The following is a 23,759-nucleotide window of genomic DNA, read 5'->3' on the forward strand; positions in this document are numbered from 1 at the left end:
CTCTACATTACACTCACAAAGTTTGTACAGGTACTTATGAATCACCTGGTATAGAGGTGCCATTTGAAATTTCTAAGTGTGGTGAGGGGATAAACCTAAAATGGAATTAACACTAGTTATAAACCAACCCCCCCCCCCCCAGTATCTAAATTAACATGTTTTTTATTTAAATTTAATTTAATTGAAATAAGTAGTTATTTAGACTGAGAAGCTTTGAAATGAAAGCTCTGTATATAGTCACAATGGGGGATCAAATGCAGATACCAACTTCTTTGCATGAAAATCTAGCAGCCTATCCACTACAAGCATGCTGTGGAAGATGCCACCAAGAGTGCCTTGTATTATTGTGTGCACGGAAACTCTTGTGAACTGCATACTCACCCAAACAGGACTCTGGATAAAATTCACTGCTCAAGAGGCCTGCCAGTTTCATTTTGACCATATACAGAGTGATTCATTATTACGTGTAAATATTTTGTGTGTGTATTGTAGAGGTGAAACTAAGACTAAAACGTTCTATACAACTTTTTCTCAAAACCTTTAATTCCAGAGTTCCACTAGATGGCACCTATGCCATAGTAACTACATAGGCATTACTGTTCTCCCACACATTTGGTGTGGCATTGTGGGAAATCAGTTACTCGGACCTCGAGTTCACCTCCGTGGTTGACTGGGGAAATCTACCGCGTATTCTTGGAATGCGAATTGCAAGGTCTGCTACATGATATTCCTTTTCCAACGCGAGTGAACTTATGGTTTATGCACAATGGTGCTCTTGCACATTACTGCCGAAACGTAAAGGCGTATCTCAATGCTGCATATCCAGGTCAATGGATAGGTCGCGCAGGGCCAACTCCTTGGCCAGCCAGATCACCGGACATGAACCCTCTGGTCTTCTTCAAGTTGAGAGACAGCACTTTGAACATGCATCACACTAAGAATTGTGCAAATGTGTAAAGTCTAGAAGAAATTGCTTTACATTCTTTACTGTGTCTGGTTTTAGTTCACAAAACGTGCATAAGTGGACTGCCGAGGATATGGATTTAGTGACTTTGGTTATTTTTGTATTGAAGTCCAAATGCACTGTACGAAAGTAATAGTTTACATTTGGCGTCTTGTCCTTTCTTTGTTTGGGAGCGCAAGTTCCACGAAAATGGCGTTAACTCTGGAATTAAAGGTTTTAAGAAAAAGTTGTATAGAATGTTTTATCATTGATTAAAGTTCTCGTTAACACTTTGTTAAAAACATAAAATTTACTTTGTCATACGTTAGAAAAGAATGTTTTAGTCTTAGTTTCACCTCTACATTACATACTCAAAGTATTTACACGTAATAATGAATCACCCTGTATATATGTGTGTGCGTGCGTGCGTGCGCGCACGCACACAATTTGAATTCTGGTGATGCTGACCCTTTTGTTTTGTATGTCGACCTATAATACTTAGATAAACTAGATGGAAAATATTATACAAACCTTTGTTCTAGTCTAATCTTCCTCTATCTTCAGGTCTAATATTTCACACTTATTTAGCTCGTACTAAGGTATGTTACTGTGCTGACAAGGATGGATAGTCATAATGAGATGACGAAGGAGAATGTTGGAATGATGACAGATGTGAAAATTCCCTTAAGAAACCTGTCCCAACTCGTCTTTGTATGCAATAAATTCCACTAGAACTCACTTGGCTTTAAACTTGGATTCCAGTATTGATATCTGATGATCTAGCCATGACTAAAGTGCGTGCAAGAGTGGGTGGGTGAGTGAGATGAATTGGCTTAACCTTAGATATCCAGTATTGGTATCTGATCCTCTAGCCATGACTAAAGTGGGCCCAAAAGTAAGTAAGTGAGTGAGTGAGTGAAACTTAAAAGGAATACATAAGATGTTTAGATAACTGTTGAAACAACATTAAAAATTAAGTAAACTTTATATTTTCAGAAATACATTTTCTTTATTATGGTTATCTTTATTTGAAATTAAAATTTTTATTTTAGGTTGGATGTGAAATTGAAATGGCCCTTTCGACGAATAATAGCTATTGCTGAGTTTGACTTCAGTCCAGCTGAAGTTAATCAATTGCCCCTGAAGAAAGGCTGTCACGTAACTATTCTTAGCAAAGAAGGTGATTTTAAAGGTTGGTGGAAGGGCAAAATCCAAGATAGGGTAAGTAACAGGATAATATTGAATGTAGTGGGAATTTTCTCATTGTAAAGCAAATTTACCTCCATCTTGAGGTGATAACATGCAAGAATATACAGAGTATTCCATTTAGCTCCTGGCCAGGAATGCATGCATGACTGGACTAAGTTTCACCATTATCAGTCCATAACCTACGTAATTCTAGCTGTGTAACTTTTATTAATTATAGCATTCACACAGTCAGAGCCGGACTTTGATGCTTATTCTTTCCTAGGCCAACTTTTTTTCAGCATTCCCTACACATTTCAGTATCGCACATTTTTTGTAAACATAAATACTTTGTACTTGTGCAGTATTGTAAACCTACACAAACATGTGGAAGGTATTTTTAAAAAACATTGCCTGCACTATTTTAATCTAACTACATGTTTTCATATTTGAATCGGTTAGAGCTAAAAGGCATTACGTCAGTTTTTTCCAGGAGAAGGAAAAAATATATCTTCAAAAGCTTTTTGGTCACATTTTTCACTCATTCAGTATTGTAGAGTACTGACAGACACCACGTTTTCAATAATGGATCAATATTTAGAGTTGTTTAATCATTTCCTTACTTACTTACTGGCTTTTAAGGAACCCGAAGGTTCATTGCTGCCCTCACATAAGTCCGCCATACTCCCTATCCTGAGCAAGATCAATCCAGTCTCTATCATATCGCACCTCCCTCAAATCCATTTTAATATTACCTTCCCATCTACGTCTCGGCCTCCCCAAAGGTCTTTTTCCCTCCGGCCTCCCAACTAACACTATGAATTTCTGGATTTGCCCATACGTGCTACATGTCCTGCCCATCTCAAACGTCTGGATTTAATGTTCCTAATTATATCAGGTGAAGAATACAATGCGTGCAGTTCTGCATTGTGTAACTTTCTCCATTCTCCTGTAACTTCATCCCTCTTAGCCCCAAATATTTTCCTAAGCACCTTATTCTCAAACACCCTTAACCTATGTTCCTCTCTCAAGGTGAGAGTCCAAGTTTCACAACCATAAAGAACAACCGGTAACATAACTGTTTTATAAATTCTAACTTTCAGATTTTTTGACAGCAGACTGGATGATAAAAGCTTCTCAACTGAATAATAACAGGCATTTCCCTTATTTATTATGTGTTTAATTTTCTCCCGAGTATCATTTATATTTGTTACTGTTGCTCCCAGGTATTTGAATTTGTCCACCTCTTCAAAAGATAAATTTCCAATTTTTATATTTCCATTTCGTACAATATTCTCGTCACGAGACATAATCATATACTTTGTCTTTTTGTGATTTACTTCCAAACCTATCTCTTTGCTTACTTCAAGTAAAATTCCCGTGTTTTCCCTAATCGTTTGTGGATTTTCTCCTAACATATTCACGTCATCCGCATAGACAAGCAGCTGATGTAACCCGTTCAATTCCAAACCCTCTCTGTTATCCTGGACTTTCCTAATGGCATACTCTAGAGCAGAATTAAAAAATAAAGGTGATAGTGCATCTCCTTGCTTTAGCCCACAGTGAATTGGAAACACATCTGACAGAAACTGACCTATACGGACTCTGCTGTACGTTTCACTGAGACACATTTTAATTAATCAAACTAGTTTCTTGGGAATACCAAATTCAATAAGAATATTATATAAAACTTCTTTCTTAACCGAGTCATATACCTTTTTGAAATCTATGAATAATTGATGCACTGTACCCTTATACTCCCATTTTTTCTCCATTACCTTGAATACAAAATATCTGATCAATAGTTGATCTATTACGCCTAAAACCACACTGACGATCCCCAATAATTTCATCTACATATGGAGTTAATCTTTTCAAAAGAATATTGGACAAAATTTTGTACGGCGTCAACAAAAGTGATATTCCTCGAAAGTTACTACAGTTAGTCTTGTCCCCTTTCTTAAAGATAGGTACGATTATGGACTCCTTCCATTACTTTGGTATAATTTCCTTTTCCCAAATAGCAAGTACAAGCTTATAAATTTCGTTAGATAATGCGCTTCCACCCTCTTGTATTAATTCTGCTGGAATTTGATCGATACCTGGAGACTTGTACTTTTTCAGATTTTCTATTGCAATTTCGACTTCAGGTTGTTTAATCATTTACAAATAATTATTATATAAAATTGACATAATGCGTTTTAGCACCGAAATTGATTTCCAATAACGAAATCAGTTTGAAATTTTATGTAACACTATTTTTATTCACGAAATATGGTTATGTTGTGTTTATCCAATACTAATACAAAAAATAATAATTCAGTTTTGAAACCCATAGGTACTCGAAATTAATAACAAATACACACTAGATAATAATAGGTTTACTTGTATAAAAGTCGTCAACACAGATTACTTAAAAAAAAATTATGAAAAAAATTATTTAAAAAAAAAAAAAGCTGTTCAAATACATTACTGATCTGTCATCATCTTCTCCCCTGGTGGTAGTATCTCCTGCAGACCGTTTCAGAATTTTTTCTTAAACTCAGTGCCTTAGGTTTCACACATTTAACTAATATTTTAATGTCCTGTATCTTTTTAGAATTGGTTCGTACTTTTCCATCATATTATGCTTTATTTTGAAACTTTGTGCAAAGAAAGTTTAACTCTGACTTTCTCAGAGAGAGTGTCTGTTTTATTGAAGAAACTGTAAAATCTCAAATATATAAACTGTTTAAGATGTGCAGGATAGAATGCTTGCTTTTTTTCTTTCAAGTAATTTAGTTTCATTAGAGATAGCAGTTTTCTTGAATAGTTTAGGCCACCAAGTATCGAAATTTAATATTTCACCTTGGTTCACAACATGAACTTCAACTTACTTCTTGCTGTATGGTTAAGAATGGGTAGAATGGAGAAAAATTCTCTCCAGCACCAGGATTCGAACCCAAGTTTTCAGCTCTATGTGCTGACGCTTTATCCACTGAGCCACACCGAATTCAAATTCTGATGCTGGATTGAATCTTTCTCAGTTTTAAGTTCTACCTCTCTGTTCCCATTTGGTGGCCTACTCTCATGTACTGTGTCACAGAATATGTGACAGTGACACAATGTCCAACACTATGTACAGAGGTGCACTCATTACGAGTGACTAAGTGGCCAGGGTCCGACGGAACCAATGACACAGTACATGAGGGTACCACCAAAGGAAAACAGAGAGGTAGAACTTAAAACTGAGAAGGATTCAATCTGGCATCGGAATTTGATTTCAGTGTGGCTTAGTGGATAAAGCGTCAGCACGTAGAGCTGAAAACCCGGGTTCGAATCCCGGTGCTGGAGAGAATTTTTCTCTGTTCTACCCATTCTTCACCATATGGTAATGCAGAATTCCTGCACGGAAATATCATATATACTTCGGTACATCATAGTAATATTACATCTTGCTGTTTGTTGCAAGTTCTACATATTCTAGGGGTTTGTGCGCTCTGTCAAACTTGAGTTTTTTCTTAAAATCGCCAAAATTTCTGTCACATGACAGATAAGAATTCCCGCGTTCAGGAAATCTATGTGTTATTGTTATTAAATCTTCCTTTGGCTGTTAAAGAGGGTGCACATACTTATTATGGTGTGACTTTTATTTTGTAGGTGTGAAACTTGTCAGAATATAGTTCCCCCCCCCCCCCCCCCCCGTAAGTTCTGTAGTACGAAATTAAGTGATATAATTTGTAATATTACATATGCACTAACTTGTAGTCTTCTCCTGTTTTCATTTACTTGTTGTCCACCATTAATTTACATCACCCAAGCCTTTAACAACAGCATTTTTAATAGCATTTCTTTTGTGACCAGATTAATTTCTTTTCCTTCTTGAAAACATTTCTCACAAAAACACCACACAAAAATAAACTGTAACACGCAATATAGGTTTGGAAGTAAATCACAAAAAGACAAAGTATATGATTATGTCTTGTGACCAGAATATTGTACGAAATGGAAATATAAAAATTGGAAATTTATATTTTGAAGAGGTGGAGAAGTTCAAATATCTTGGAGCAACAGTAACAAATATAAATGATACTCGGGAGGAAATTAAACACAGAATAAATATGGGAAATGCCTGTTATTATTCGGTTGAGAAGCTTTTATCATCCAGTCTGCTGTCAAAAAATGTGAAAGTTAGAATTTATAAAACAGTTATATTATCAGTTGTTCTTTGTGGTTGTGAAACTTGGACTCTCACTTTGAGAGAGGAACATAGGTTAAGGATGTTTGAGAATAAGGTGCTTAGGAAAATACTTGGGGCTAAGAGAGATGAAGTTACAGGAGAATGGAGAAAGTTACACAACACAGAACTGCACGCATTGTATTCTTCACCTGACATAATTAGGAACATTAAATCCAGACGTTTGAGATGGGCAGGACATGTAGCACGTATGGGCAAATCCAGAAATTCATAGTGTTAGCTGGGAGGCCGGAGGGAAAAAGACCTTTAGGGATGCCGAGGCATAGATGGGAAGATAATATTAAAATGGATTTGAGGGAGGTGCGATATGATGATAGAGACTGGATTAATCTTGCTCAGGATAGGGACCAATGCCGGGCTTATGTGAGGGCAGCAATGAACCTCCAGGTTCCTTAAAAGCCCAGTAAGTAAGTAACACGCAATATAACTAACAGAATAAGTATAGAAATTAAAAAGAGTATGTTCATTGTTGAATGTGATACTTATACTTGAAATCATAACAACCAGGGCTCATATTATCTCAGTGCTGCCACACAGCTCATAATGTCTGGTGCTGAATGGCATGTTGTTGGTGACATAATGCTTTTCTCCTCCATATATCCCGGTATGATTAGTGATTACTAGCATAAGGAGAAGTCTGACAAAATTGTTTTATCCACCATTTGATGCAGCTTATTTTTAAAGCTCTCATTAAATGAAAACATAGAAATGGTGTTTTTTGGCAAAATGCCTTTTAGCTCCAACCAATTCATTTATATTTTACTCACTTTTTCGTTCTCGTGCTTCTACATTTGTATCCTTTCCTGTTTCCTAATCAGGTATTCTTTGTGTGCCATAACTCTAACATTTTATTTTAGTTAGAGTTGGGCATGAAGTTAAATTTGAGCATCATTGGATAATAAAAGCACGGTTTATTATTGAGATGTTTACTACAATTCAGCAATGAAACAGTTATTTACATGTTACTTGCACTTCAAATTTTGAAGTTTTTTTTTCTTCCTCTTGCTTTTCTAAAGTAAATATTTTCGATGACTTGTTCGAAGCCAAGACATTTTGTTATGTCATTCTCTATGCATAATATGGATATAATTAAATTCGCTCTTGCGTCATTGTGTTGGCAAATAAGGTTTTACATGCGTTAGAACCAAAAATGATCTTTCGCTGCTACAATTAGATGCTATTGTTGCTGGTGGTGGTGGTGGCGGTGGCAGTGGCAGTGCTGGTGTGGTGGTAGTTGTTGTTACTCGTTAATGCTCTTGGCCTTGGGTCTCCTTCATTTCCCATTTTTCATCCCAATAGTACTTTTATAGCTAAGAATCCTCATCACCATCAATCATCATGATGGCTTGACACTTGAAAACATGATCTTTATTATTTGCCGAATTTGGCACAATGTTTTGTTTAGACACAGCTGTTGAAAGGAACATTCTTAGGGTGATGTCAGTATTTGGGTAAATGCTGAGAAAGTTATTGTCCTTAACCCTGTCAACAAAAATGCCTAACTTACTGAAATTTGCATCATTGATAAGTACAGAGTGTTTGTAAAGTCACTGTCCACTTCTGTGATAAACTCATTAAAACATTATTTTTCTACCATTAATGGTCTAATAAAGAGGAAGGCAGAAAATAGGAAAGACTGGAGAATGCTGGGTTGCAGTGAAAGACCTGCCCTTGGGCAGAACGCTATGAATGAATGGTCTAGTCACATGACTTAGAAAATTAGTGGAATTCATCATGGCCGCTTTGCATATCAACACATAGATCCCAGCATCCTGTGGTAGCATATAACACTCTTTCCAATATATTTGATATAATCTTCAGAACTGTAGCTCTAATTCGCTCTTTCAGGTGATTGATGTTGATTTTCACTTTGTAGACCTCTGACTTCACAAAACCCGCACAAAATAGTCTAGAGGTGTGAGATCAGGTGAACGAGGAGTCCAAAATCTGACTGAACCTCTTCCTGTCTACCTGTCGGAAAATGTTTCATACAGGAAGTCACGGACAAATGCTTCAAAATGTGGTGGTGCCCCTTCTTGTTGGAAAACAAGTGTTGAAAATTCCATCAGAATCAAGTTGAGACACTAAAAAATATTGCAACATATTCAAGTAAATGTTACCATTAATTATCTATTCACCTTGGTTTGTGTGATGCCCAGCCAAACATTAATAAATTAACTTCATTAATAAAATCAGTACTGTAAACTTTACGTGCAAATGTTATTTTGTTGTTATACAGTAATATGAGTCCCGCTCCGTGGCGTCGCAGTCTAAGGCATCCTGACTAGGACTTGCATTACAGAATGCGTGCTGGTTCGAGTCCTCATGGGGGAAGAAATTTCTCATGAAATTTCGGCCAGTGCATGAGACTGGTATCCACCCAGCATCCTGATGCACTTGGGGAGCTACAATAGGTAGCGAAAATCCAGTTTCGCATACCAGCTATAACACCTGGGGAGATCATCGTGCTAACCACACAATACCTCCATCCTGACTGGATGATCGTACACCTCTGCTTGGGCATGTTAATGTGAGGTCAGCACCGGCTGGTTAGTTTTGGCCCTGCAAAGGGCTGTAGCACCATGGATTTACTTACTTTACAGTAATATGAAGTGTATTTTCGTAATGTTGGCTAATTTTTCTCTAATCTAAACCAATACTAATAAAATTCTGTCACGAACTACTGGACCTGTGTCTGATATTAAATTATTATAAAATGTATAAACAAGCCCACCTCTTATCAGTGTTGTATTGGAAATCGGGTGAACTTTTTGCAACTCATTTCCCCTGCAGGTGGTTTTGGTACTGGAGCGATGTTTCATGGGATAGAGAGGTTTCAGATAACATTAATGCTGATGCAATTAACAGATTGTCTCTTGGACGTCGACCTTATATTTCCTGTGAATACCTTACTTACTTAGTCGATCCTCTTCTACCACCTGGTGTAGAGGTTTTACAAAGAGCCTTCCATCTCTCATGGTCCTGGTATATGTCTTTTAACTTGGTTTTTTTAACAGAGTAAGGTTGTTGGCCTCATGCCCAACCTCCAACCTAGAGGGCCAGGTCATTTGATTTTGGAGTTTTCGTCTCCTAGATTAGTTGCTTCCACCATAGCTTTAGATACAGAGTCTAATCTACCCTGCCGCAGTAGGTCTCCTAACTGGACCCTGGGAGCTGCTGTTGGCTGAAAAGAGGCTCTTCCGACACCATCCCTGACTGTTGCTAGTCCTGCTGCCGATTATTTCCTGTAAATAGCACTGTACATTATGACCGTCTTCACAAATAGTCTTAATAAACAACATTGCCCCTTTATTGTAACGACTCACTTTTATAACAGGAGATACATAATGCAAAAAAATTTAAATAGTTTATCTAAACAACTCCATGAAATTCGAAACCACGTTACTTCAGTACAAGTTTCTTTGTTTATGTCTTTGCTATCATTGTCTTCAAACTCACTATATCACTTTCGGAATTTTCACTTGGTTCATAACTTCCATCATTACTATTGTCAGAAGTTTGGTCAATACATAATTTTCTAAATATTTCAGTTCCCATTGCGCACTGAACTTCTTTATCCATATAAATGTTTCTTCCGGATCTTGGGATGAAATTTCCTCATTAACTATCACGTCACAAATAAATGTACAAGGTGTTGAAGAAGTGTGGAAACAGTCTTCTTCCTTTCTTTCGCCTCATATCGTAAACTTCTTCTACTTTCAATATATTCACATCTCTTACAGTTGATAGTACTCCGGATTTAAGGGTAGGTCCTTTTCTTTTATTGGGCATTAATTTAAACTTTATAACCTCAGATTCATCATAATCATCGTAAAAAATGGTCAGAGCAAATAACTGCATTAGATGTTGGGATGAACTGCACCCAAGCCAAGTGTTGCTTTGGAGAGTGATCTCTTCTAGGAAATGAGTAGAAAAATTTTCTCTCCTTTCCGTCCTTGCCTTTATTTCCAGAAATGTTGGAACATCCATAAACCGCACATTGAGGCATTTTAATGACTGCACAGAATGAGGAAGAAATTGACTGTGACATGTGCCTTATTGCTACAGCTACGCAACCGCTTGGCAAAGTGACGTCATACTATTTCTAAGAAATGCTCTCCTGTGAAAACGGTAGCGAGCTGGAAGTAAAAACTATTGCATTATTGCTTTGAAGGACGAGTACATTCATTTAAAATATACATTTTTTTTTTTTTTTTTTTTTTTTGTGTTCCCCTTTAAATATGCAATGTGTGCATTGCCAATATCTGCTCTTTCTATTTGTGTGCACCTATTAGACTGTGTCTTATTCCATCGAAATCCAAGTTTCTTAAAAAGAACTTTCAGGTAAGACATTTGTCTTCATAGCAAATGGTTTTGCACAATTTTTCTAATACTGCCTTTACAGTAAAAACTCTTTTTTTCTGTAACATAAAAGTGATCAATTTTTCCCCCACTTTTGTCATTTATTTGTGTCCTGGATTAGATAGAAATTTTATGAATTTCTCTTTGGATGTTCCTTCAGGTAACACATAACAGAATATGAGGTGTGAGTTGATGAATATCAGACATGGAATCGGCGATTATAGAAAAATATTTGGAAGATTTAATTTGTTCAATTACAACTATCTGCACTTCATCCACCATTACACTCGACATTTCTTCATAGATTATTCTAGTCTTAGATAAATATGAAATATGGCCACTTCCATTGGTCCCATGCAGTAAGATATGCTTTTCTGAAAATTCATAAAATTCTGCAGTTAATTCCAAACAATGTACGAAGTTGCCACTGCTTGTTGAACCAAATTTTTTTTTTATTAGATCCACGGAGTGAAAGTCCTCGAACTGCTTGAGATTTCACTATGGTGACTACTCTTTGAAGAACATTATGCCAATACTCTTTTTGTGACTGAAACTTCTCAGTCAGTTTTCTCTCCAGCCTTTCTACAGTTTTCCCTCTGGATATAAGTTTAGTTAAGACATTTATATTCAGATGAGTTTTCTTGCTTATTAACATGCACATTTGCATTCTTCCATCACCAAGAGTCGCAACAAAGTTACTTAAATTGAAGCCATATAAGACAATTCAAGTGCATTAATTGCAAAAGGGCGATCCTGACAGCAGAGTGAACTTTTGTAAATAGGTATTACAGAATGTTCTTATCATCAATACGAATAGCACATGCAAAACAGCTTTTTGGTCGCCAGATGCCTCATATTGCTTCCATGTGGTGAGAATTAGTCTGTGAATAACACGTGCTGTTCACCTGTGTGCCCGCTTGCCTGCCTATTACTGCTTCCCTGTGGTGCAGATCACATTATGATAGAGTGAATTCTCCATGGCTAGGGACAAAAGCTCTCTGTTTTTTTTTTTAATCACAAGTAATAGCCACTGCATAACATTAAGGTCTGGCGAACATGCAGGCTAGAATTGTTATCAAAACCTCCATAATTAATTCTAAAGAATTACAGGTACTATGTGCTATGGCAGTATCTTGTTGAAAATATGCATTTTTACTAGTGCTGTCGATCGATCAAAATATTTAATTGATTAACTATTTGAATTTAATCGATAGATTAATCGAGTTTTGATCGAGTTGAAAAAATGTTTTAATCTACTGTAATACATAATTATTGTTAAATTTAACTTCTGTTCGGTGATAAGCATAAGTATTAAATGTTGTATATCTGCATATATTGTAGTGTTATATTACAAAACAACTATTTTATTTGCTTACTAACATATTTATTATGAGGCTTATAATTTATTGTGTCAGTTTCTCCGGGTATTTTTGAGACAAACATAAATAACAAAAAGTATCAAGACTCATCTAGTTAATACTGCTTCATCCATGATTTGAAATGTGTGAATGCATTCACATGCTCCGAATTAAGTGCCGCTCTATGTTTAGTAACAATGTTTCCTGCATCACTAAACACGAAAAAACGTTTTTTTTTCTGTCAAGCACTTCTCCATGATCGTTCAATTTAAATCCAAACATTTCACCGAGTTTACCTCTCAAATTCTCATGACATAATGGAGTTTTCATTTTTCACAGACCACAGAAAACTGATTTTTTTTTTTTCCTTTATCAAACCAAATCTTACAGAATATCATACAACCATCTTGTACAAACTCAGTACAGAAACTACAAGCACCTGCAAAAGTACAGCGGTCGAAACAGAAGACTGGCCCCTATTGTAACCCGAATTACTCTCGGCTCCACAAGTAAAGAACCCTGGCCTCACACCACTTCTGCACAGATGACAGTGATTGACAGGCCAGTTAGGGGAAGTTGACTTGCTAAAACTTTCAGCTGTTGTCATGTTTGCTCTTGGCTGGACTCTTTAAATATATTTTCTTTTGCAACTGGTTGGTTTCTTTTCAGTATACTAGTACTTTCTATTAGGAACAAATTAATTATATGATATATAGTATAATTTTTAGGAATTTAATATTATTATTATTATTATTATTATTTTTTTTTTTTTTTTTTAATCACTCTTCCAAAACTCCAGAGTTCATTGTACCATGATAATCTGCAGGTTCATCTGCCATTTTCTTGTGAGTAACAGCTAGAGCACCATCTATGAAACCGAAACACCCCCCACAGTGCACAAGAACAATTCTGTCACCCTTTGTACCTGATATCAGTACCACACAGTTTTCAGAGTCGTCTGTTCAGTTTTTCATGCGACACATTATGACTGATGTATCAGGTTTCGTCTAAATACACATCATTGTAGCCTTGTACACTCAACTCTTCTCTGTTTGAGATACGAGTACCTGCAGGCAATGATGTTACTGGTTTCAGCTCTAGTGGGTTTTCTTTACACTGTCTTATGTAAAAACCCCATACTTCAGAGTAATCCACAAACAGTACTTTTTCCATAAGGAAATTCGTAGTCATTGCCACTAGTTTTCTCGCGCATAGCATGTGTTACAGACTCTACTGTCGGTGACATTCCGCTCTTGTATGGTAGCACTCGTACACTGTTCATCGCACAAGATCATGAGTAAAATCGTCGATTTTTCAAAAGGACAGCTTCCCTTTCTTCCCTTTTTTTCCGGAGTGTGATACATAGATGGATCTTCAATATCTTATATTCTCTTTATACTGCTTAAACTAAGACCTGTCACCTCTTCCACCAATTGATTAATATTCCATCTTTTCAAAACTCCACCATTTTGAAATATTTTTCTAATAAAGTTCTTAACATTTTGTACTCTAAGTACACTTTGTTTTCGTAACTTCGTCCCCTTTCCTAATGACGATTTATTATAATTCTTACGCTTAGTTGGAGTCATTTCAGAAGAAGGCCCTGGTTGTGGCTGTAGAGGCACTTCACTATTATTATAGTTTATCCACAGCCGAAAGAAATTAAACATTGTAAATTCACTGTCATACTGCTGAGAGCCACAACGCACTGTTACTTAGACACAACTGAAACCGTAATGCAGTGACAGGGATATTCTTTCAAAAATGGAAAATTCACAACACAGCATTCTCGGCAGTCTCCTGATGGTATCTTTGTTCACGGTTTTACTAATTGGGGGAGCATGTCAGTCAGATTTATGGCTTCCTGAACCCAACCTTGCAACAAAGATTCTTTACTTGTGAAACCAAGAGTACCAGATTTTATAAAAAGGAGATAGTTATGCTCTCACTTGCACACAGTGTAGACATGGCTATTTTATAAGGAATGAGGGGGACGAATCCCAGAAAAGTATGTATTTGATATGCTAGGAAAATGAGCTGACAACAAGGTGGAAGTTTTCTTGGAATACCATGAAACTTAATAAGGGTTTCGCATTGTGTTTCAGCTTTCAATAGAGGTTGACCAGGTCACTGTCCTCATATCTCCAACCCTTTCTGAAGTGTTTGTGCAAAGATTTTCCCTACGCTATCTGGTTTACAGTTAGAAAATAACAGTACTGTTGTGCTTTTAAGTAAGCAATTTCCGAGAGAGAAATATTGTCGGAATTTTTAGTATGAGTTTGTATTAACAAAATAATAATTAATATCAACTACAACCGATTAATTTTAATCAACTCGATTAGTTCGATTAAGTATTTTTGATCGATTAATCTTACAACAGAAATTGATTGATTAATCCAGTAGTGTCAGAGTTGTAAGCTCCGAAACCGATTGTGGTGCTAGAGATGTCCAGTCGGAGCGTGAACTTGCTTATGTCTGTGGGAGCACTGGAGCATGCAACGAGTTATAGTGGAGTACTCCGCTCCGTTTAGGCTGTGTCTGACAATGCTGGATTAATCGATTAAATCCCACAACACTAATTTTTACTAATCTGGAAAAAAAAATGCGCGCATGTTTGTGCACCACCTCTCTGAATTTACTGTTATTAAAAAGCTGTTATTTTTCCTGTAGTTGAAGTGTACCATACACCAATTTTGTCATTTGTCATCATGCAGTGGAATTTCGTGTATTAATCGAGAATCTAGACTCCAGTATCTGTTGTTGTTGTGTTTTCAAATGGCTGAATTTGGGATCATTTAACCCATTATTCTTCTTTTTTCACAATAGAGACCACTTAGGTTCTTCGATTTTTTAAACTCCTTATTTAATTTGGGACACTCTTGTAGGTGTTAAAGTCCATTCTTGATCCTTGTTGTTTACAGAGGGTTTACTCATCTGTTTCATATGCTCCAATTTTGTAGAGGTGGGAACTAAGCAATTATGTTCTGTGTTTAAACGAAATGTAGCTACGGCCTCATCTCAAGGTCTATGACAGTTGTTGTTTCAATTTTATTGATGTTTGCCCAAATGTTCCCTTGTGCTTGTTGTTGACTAATTTGTTTTTTGTTATGCGAGACTTTACTCTTTTGATTTCTTTGTGAAGAGTAGTACTCTTTTTGCTAGAAGATCTGCGATGTCATTTCCTGAGAGACGGTATTCATTGAAAGTATATTTATTTATTTTGATTTTCTATAATTTTGATTGGCTTTCTTGCTTCAGTGACTGTTGTAATTGCTGGGTTGTTATTTGAAGCTATTACTTATATGGTGGTTATACTGTATATTGTTATATTTGTATATTGTATGTGAGCTGTTCTAAGACAAACCTTACAGCTTCCCTGGTAGCAGCTGTTGTTCTGTGTAGCAAAATGACCACGTAAATAAAATTATGCCTCGTCTGAGAAAATTATTAAATGTGGATCACTGTTCAGCAATGTTCCATAAAACCTGATTACACATATTCACTTGATGTACATTGTCATGGTTGCATACTGGTACCTTATTTCAATCTTCCTCTGTCCAATCCTTATACTTTTTGCCCCATTGCAGTCGTTTCTGTTGTTGCATAGTTTCAGAAACATTGCTTCTTTCGAGGTCGACAACACTGTATCTCCATTTTCTTGAATTTTCTTTGTAGAGTTCGGATATAAACTGCTATTAGTACTCCTATTGCTATTCTAGTGTTGTGTACATCATATTTTGATGCCCGTGCATCCTACTTAACACAGTTCGAACCTACCTGCGCAGACACCAGTTGCTGTTTCTCTCTCTCTGAAAGCAGGTTGACCCTCTCCTCTCTTGTAAGGGAGAAAGCGAGTACCGCGCGGCGACGAGTCATATGCACGCCACATTGGCAGTGGAAATTCCCCAGGCATGGGTGACCTCAACCGCGTCCCAATGTCATGGTTCCGAGAGAGGTATAAATACAGCACGGCCACAAGTCCAGAGTCACTGGTTAGCTCGCTGTCAAATGGGTAGCTCTATGCGTCCTCCATCACTAGCAGCAGTCTTCCAACTAGTCTACACCATGGTTGTCTTTTGTTCGGAGTTGGCCATATACGGCCACCCCCTCGGGAACAGGGAGTCCCTCTGCACCCTGTCTCCTGTGGTCTTCTCGCTGCATCTCTCTCACCTTTTACGTACTCTATAGTCATTACTCTTCTTACCTCACTACAGACCTTCACTTTCTTATTTTCTCTGCCCTCGACAGCTCATGCCTCGGCTTGTGAAACCAAATCCTCTCCTCAACACCCCCTCTAGAGTCGATAAGTCGCGAGTTTGCTCTGTTTGATCCATTGATAATAGAGGTCATCCATCCCCGCTCCTGAAGTCAGTAAGTTGCATAGTACGCAGTGTTGATCCCCCTATGCCAGGAGCTTGTTCTCAATGTCGGTAAGTCGCATAGTACACAGTGTTGGTCCTTCTATGCCAGAAGCTTGTTCTCAACTTCGATAAGTCGCACAGTACGCTGTGTTGATCCTTCAAACTAGAGAACTAACAGTCTACCTGATTCCATCTCTCTCGTTATCCTGTCCCCCCCTCCCCACAACGCACGTGAGAGCAAGCCGATTTTTTCCAGGCACTCCCATTACCCGTACCTCCCTCTCACTCAGATCTTACTTTACTATCACTCATCATAGCTCCCCGCATTGAAGCGTCAGGACGAATTTCTAAATTATCAATGTCTATCACGACTCCCCCCGTTTCCCCTACCACAGAACTAGAAGGGATCCATACATTTCTTGTTATTTTTGTAATAAACAAATGTTATTTTAAAGACAGTCTTTCCTTCAACTTCGCCATAATTATTTCGTATCATCACCCCACCCACAAGCTACAGCCACCTTGTCCTGTCACTCCCGTTTCCCCACTCCACCTCGACTACATGTTGGAGAGGAATGACCATGGATACCTGCATATGACAATTGGGGTCCAATGTGGGACCTAACATCAATACCTCATACCCCTTTGAGCTTCGGCCATCTTGTCACGTCACTCCCATTTCCCCTTCCGACCTCGACTACACGTCAGAGAGAAACTGGCATACGACACTAGAATCTTTTTGGTTTTCCAAAGTGTTTTGTCGAATTTCCCCATCTGTTGGAATTTTTCGTTTTCGACCACATTTTCCTTTGCTGTCTGATTGTAACTGTTGATGCTTTTCATTTTTTATATTTCTTACTGAAGCTTGGAACACTCCTTTCATCACAGAAATTTATCATTGGGTGTATTCAAGTGCTGCAGGGTGTGGCAGTTATTGATTTTTCACTTGAAGTGAGATCAAGACTTTTCCCCATTGCTACAATGAGAACAGTTTACAATTGAAAGGCCATGGATTTTAAAACATGTTAAATTTCTTTGCCTTAATGTATTTCAATGTAGTCAAACCAATGCTTACTTCTGTAAGTCGATCATGGGTTATTAAAAGCAACGAAGTGCTCACAATGAATTGCAAGACTGGAAAGAGGTTCCACACAAACTCATAAATAGTATGCCAACAGTGCACCATAACATTTCATTGTTGTAAAATCAACGAATAACACTCCATACTCATGGCAGAACAAAATAATGTACTCAAATATTTTTCAATTAAAATATGATCATAAAATCAAATATAAAAGAGAAATCCTACTTCTTATATGCTGAATATAATATATTAATTTGGCAACCCACTATGTATCATTATCTTAATATATAAAAGTGAATGTGGATATGTATGTACGTATGTATGTATGTATGTATGTATGATGTTGCCCATGGAATTGTACAGCCATGATCTGCTTATAAGAGCTGATATATATTGGAGTTTATTATTTATTTGTGAGTTTCTAACACAGAATTATAAACTGATACTATTATTTTTAAATGTGTTTTAAGTGGTAATGTTAGTAGCATAATTAACTCTTTATGTTATGGATAAATCTTAAATTTACTTTTGGTCCTATTTGTTGACATGGTTTCTATGGAAAAGAATCATACACTTTATTATGGATATGACTAATGAAATATTGTGGTCTTGTGGACAACTGTGTTATGCAAGAGCTTAATTCCTGCTATATTTCTTCAGACTTTTGAAGATAGTAACGATTTCTGGTGAATATTATCAATTTCTAGTGAATATTTAAATTTTCTTTTTTTTAAGTTTCAATTTGTGACTATACGTGTTTCTGATTTAGGTAAACAAACTATTGTATTTTTTTTTCAAGACTTATTGATCGACCTCATTTTAATAATTTATGTCTTTGGCTTAAATTTGTGATGGTTTTGCTTGATTATGGATGATACTCCTTCAACTTCAAATAGTATGCACAATACAAGATCCTTCGTAAATTGTAAAATCTGTCATAAACAGTTCACAACCAGAGGAATTCATATTCACATCAATCGATGTCATAATAATGACTCTTTATCCCAAGCTGTTTCTAATAAGGAAACTACTCTTAATACTCAAAATTCAGATAAAAATGTATCACCTGAGAATTTATGTAAATGTGAAATATGTGGCCGTCTTTTTAAAAGCATTAACAGTCATATTGTACGTACTCATCCTGAAGTACATAGAAATATTATCAATCACTCATATAATGATCCTCTATTCAACAATGAATTCACAAATTATATTCGTCAGCCCATTTCTTCTACATGATAATTTTGATCTTATATATTGGGATACACAATTCAACACCTTAGCTTGTTTAGATGCCTCAGACAATGCCGTCTTTGATAAATGTATTGAAAAATATTGTCACTACTTTAACAGTCAATATTTCAATGTAAAGGGCCCCAACATCCTGCAACAACTTATTACAAAAAATGGCAAGCTAGGAAAAATAATCCAGATGGTCTCACTTATAAACAGTCAAACAGTCCTAAAAATAGAAGTAAGAAGAATACTGAGAGAAGAAAGAACAAATACGATTATGATTTAGCACAATTTAACTATTACTTCCAACGTCTGAAAGTAGTGCGGCATATATTATCCTCTAAAGGTCCTTTGCGATGTAAGTTACCCGTTTCTTCGGTATACGAATATTACAACAATTTATATGGTGTTGCCAACAATTACACACTTGATAACTATCAGTCATCTTCAGTATCCGATTATTCAGAACCTGACAATATTATCATCACCCCCGAAGAAATTGCATTTGCATGTAAGGGTATCCAGGAGAAGATGGAGTCAGAATGAAGGTCATTAAAGAGCTCCATTTATATAAATCTCTTCCATTGATTGCCACATATATGCCCCGTTGGGAACATGTTCTGCCCTGCCTTTGACGTGCACACACAATTCTGATTTATAAGGATGATGATCCAGATATTCTTAAGAACTGGCGTCCAATTACGATCTATTCTGTTCTGCGCAGAATTATTGAGCGTGTATTAGATATCAAGTTACAATCTTATCTTGATTTAAATCTTAACCAACGAGGTTTTATGTCTGGTCCAGGTATATTCCTAAATTCGTCTATTGTTAATGGATGCCTTAAGGATTCAAAAGTTAATAGAAGGGATTGTTGTGTAGTCTTTCTGGACATTTCTAAGGCGTTTGATCATGTCTCTCATCAACACATTGAACAAACCCTCTATGCTATGCCTATACGTCCAAAACTCAATATGCTTATAACATCGCTTTTAATAGGAAATTATACTACTATCACTATTAATAAAACTCAAAGACAGCCCCTATAATGATCAAGCAAGGAGTTGCACAGGGGGCTCCACTCTCACCAATTCTATTCAATGTTGCCATTGACTTCGTGATGAAGGAATTAAGTGAAAGTAACATCTCTGGAGAATATGGATACAATATATCACTTCAATTAAATAATCTTTCTATTCTTGCATTTACAGATGATCTAGTATTACTGTCTAAAAATAAATCTGCCGCTCAATATTCAACATTACTGACCATGAATTCTTTAGCTAGAATTGGTCTTGAAGTAAACCTGCATAAAAGTAATGTTATACACCTACGTAAAGGATGTCTCTACTCTGATTCCCTTACCTTGATCTATGGACAAGAAATATCTTGCATCAAATCAGATGAAGTCATAAGATATCTTGGCATTACTTTTAATGATGAAATAAATTTAACGCGGCAAAAATAATTGAAAAACTGGCAAAAAATCCTAATCAGCTGGTCACTTCACCCTTACTAATACCGGACCAAAAGATGAATGTATTAAATCAGTATATCTGGCCTCAGCTGGTTTACCCCTTCCAATGTGCTCCTTTAAAAGATCTTAAAGTGAAATTTCTAACTGATATTGACAAATTAATTCGCAGTGCTGTTAAGGAAATAATTAACATTCCTACTGACACCCCGGATGCTGTGATATATGCATCAAGAAGACTGCGAAGTTTAGGAGTCTTTAAAGCCCAGTGGGAAGCTTACCTTCAGCATTTAAATATTTGTCAAAGACTTTTACACGTTGACAACCCTCATGCAGCAGCCACTCGGAATCTTCCAAACGAAATTGAGCACTGCATCAAACAATTACCAATTACCTTCGATTGCTCTGAACGTTTTTCTTCTCAAAAACTAAGAAAAGCATTGCGTAAAGATTCTTTTCATCAATGGAGCAAATTGAAAAGTAAAGGTTTGGGAATTGTTTTCTATTCTCACTGGAAGAAAGGTAATTCGTGGCTCTCAACCAAAAAGGGACTTTCAGGCAGTCAGTGGACGCAAGCCATTAAGATGAACTGTAATACAATATCTGTACATACTCTCCCTGGTAGAACTCTTGACTCAGCCCGTTTTAGAAGATGCGACGAGCAAGAAATGCTACCTCACGTGTTGGGTTTCTGCCATCATGGAGAATTGCTCCAAATTAACGGACATAATATGGTTCGTTCTCTCATCGCAGCTTCAGTCCGTCAGAATGCTTCCTATGAAGTTTATGAGGAGATTGGTTGCATCTCTTCTGATGGCTCTACTAGACATGCTGATATCATAATTGATCAGGAGAAGGATAAGGGTGTCATTCTTGATCCCATAATTCATTTCGAGATGCACGAGCAACAGCCACAAGAGGTGTGTCGTGAAAAACAAGTCAGCATCTCGGAGCACAATACCACATCACACATGGGACAGTTTTTGGACTCATGTTCGGTGCCTGTGGCACGATCCCATGAGAAACTTTAAATCAGCTTAAACAATTTAAAATTTCTGATGCAACGATTGATGTCATAGGATCTCATGTGTTAAAATCATCCTGTGTATCTAAAGATTATTCTCATAGAAGAGTCGATATAATTGCCATCAATAGAAGAACCCAGAAAGCGATGGTCTTAGACCCTACGATTTGGTTTGAACGAGACACAAATCAAGCACTGCAGATAAATAATGACAAGCAAGCTAAATATGTACCTTGTCTTCCATACCTCAGTGAAAAATATGGCATTTCGCTTTACAACTGGGATGTTACAGGCTTTTGGAGCGAGGGGTTGTTTACCAAAATTTACATGTAATATCCTTAAATCCTTTCAAATTCCCTTTTATGAGGTTCAGAAGATTGTAATGGAAATTCTGAAGGCCTCTCTTCAAATTCTACACTATCATCTATATGTTAACACGTAAATTTTTGTTTTAATGTACAAATCGAATCATTATTTTGCTCGTTTTACCTCACTTGAGGACGGATGGTTTGAAATAAATCTTAGTAGTAATCATTTGTACCCAAGGAACTTTTATTGTAAATAATGATTTCCTATGTTTTCTTATCATTTATCTCTCTTTTTTTTTTTTTTTTTTTTTTTTTCAAATTGTCACATATTTGTTTTAATCATTGTTCTTTATGAATTGATTAGTAGGCCGATCTATTGAACCCTTATTTAGGGTGGCTTTTGTTAATACAAATATATATATGTGTGTATATTTTCTATACAAATCTACACACTTTGACCGATAAGTACCAAAGTTTGCACATTTAACCTTCATAACCAGGAGGAAAACATAGTCTATATTAAAATTGTTAAGATGGACGTTAAATTAATTTAAAAAAAAAAAATAAAAAATAAAAATAAATACGATCAAACATTCATGTGTAATACTATAATGCAATCTTCTGTAGTCAATTGTTCTCTATTATTGTCTGTTGTATTCAACATCGACTTTCACGAGACCATGGAAATTATAACACGAAATTAAATAAACATTGTTGATACATATCATGAAGACTAAAACTAGAAAATTCATGCAGTAAGTATCTTTACGCAGTTGTAGATAATGAGCAGACTGTGTTTTATCCAACTGAATTCTTGAATTCTTTGAAACCACAAGGATTGCTACCATATAATTTAATACTTAATATTGAATCACCAATAGTACTATTGCGAAATATTGATCCACCAAAATTATGCAATGGAACAAGAATTCGTGTGAAAAAAAGTCATTCAAAACATAGTAATAGAAGTGACAATATTAACTGGCGAAACGAAAGGAGAAGATATTTTTATCCCATGCATTCCTATGATACCCACTAAATACATTTCGAGTTTAAGCAACTGCAATTTCAGTGCGACTAGCATTTGTAATGGCCATATTAAAATTAACTCAAGGACAATCGCTCAAAGTTGCAGACATTAACTTGAAAATTTCGTGTTTTTCACATTCTTAACTATATTTTATACAAAGAAGTAGGAAAAAAAAATTACACACATCAAAAAGGACTTCAATGATACTTTTGTCATATTACTAATGTAGATGTGAATGTACATAAGGTGACTGAAAATAACACTGTATTAATTCTAAAATATACGTCTCTCAAAATATTGTTCATGTCCGAAAATGTGTTACTGCGAAATTCTATCTGTAGTATTCTAACGTTGCCAATGTACAAGGGGTGTTCTGAAAGTAAGTTTCGTAATTTTTTTTTAATGTGAAGATCGTACAGCAGGTGAAACAAACAATAACCATAAGAAACTACACATGTTGCTGGTTCAACGACGGAATAGCATCAGCGGAGGGGGAATGACGCATGCGCAGATCGCCGAGAAAGAGAGCGTAGCAGTTGAACGGCGTGCCCAAGGGTATTTGAGTAAAAATTACGATGCCAGACAGACGTATGCTGACAACATGGTCGCCAATGAAAGTGCATGCTGTTATCTGGTATGAATGGGCACGTGGGAGTAGTGTGTCCGTCATCCATGAATGCCTGCAGACCGTGTATGGTGAAGAGGTCATGTCTCGTCAAATGGTTGGTCGCTGGTGTTGCATGTTCAGTGAAGGAAGGCAGAGTGTGGAGGATGAAGGTCGAAGTGGGCATCCCTCCACATCCACAAATGAAAACAACATTGCCAGAGTACAGAACATGGTGTTAGTGGACAGGCACATAATGGTATCAGAGGTGGCATCCACATTGCATATTGGTCGTGCTCAGGCCCATCACATGCTCCATGATTTGTTGGGTTACTGAAAAGTCTCTGCAAGATGGGTGCTGAGAAACCTGACCCCGGATTACAAGAGTGCAAGAATGGGAATCAGCCTCAATCACACGATGCAGTACGCGCAAGAGGAAATTTTTTTTTGCTGAACTTCAAGACAATACTAATTCATTTAAAGTTTGTGTGATATTCATTTGGTTTTACTTTATTTATAGATGATTTTTTATTATTATTTTATTTGTATTTAT

At 36.6% G+C, this 23,759-nt stretch overlaps 1 protein-coding gene across 7 annotated transcripts in view; it reads left to right on the forward strand.

Annotated features, from left to right (window-relative positions):
• The window catches only part of Vav (Vav guanine nucleotide exchange factor), a 384,489-nt gene that overhangs the window by 292,120 nt on the left and 68,610 nt on the right, over window positions 1-23,759 (forward strand). For 5 of the 7 annotated variants that reach the window (XR_011334865.1, XM_069839772.1, XM_069839777.1 and 2 more), the window contains one exon: window positions 1,996-2,164. Coding sequence is in view for 5 of the 7 variants with exons in the window: in XM_069839772.1 (XP_069695873.1) it covers window positions 1,996-2,164 (169 nt within the window). In the remaining 2 variants the exon portion in view is untranslated. Of the gene's footprint in view, window positions 1-1,995; window positions 2,165-8,604; window positions 22,217-23,759 lie in introns of those variants that run through there. The other 2 variants (XM_069839774.1, XM_069839780.1) reach the window with 2 other exon arrangements.

The sequence above is a fragment of the Periplaneta americana genome, chromosome 11 (genome assembly GCF_040183065.1).
Source record: "Periplaneta americana isolate PAMFEO1 chromosome 11, P.americana_PAMFEO1_priV1, whole genome shotgun sequence".
Taxonomy (NCBI): Eukaryota; Metazoa; Arthropoda; class Insecta; order Blattodea; family Blattidae; genus Periplaneta; species Periplaneta americana.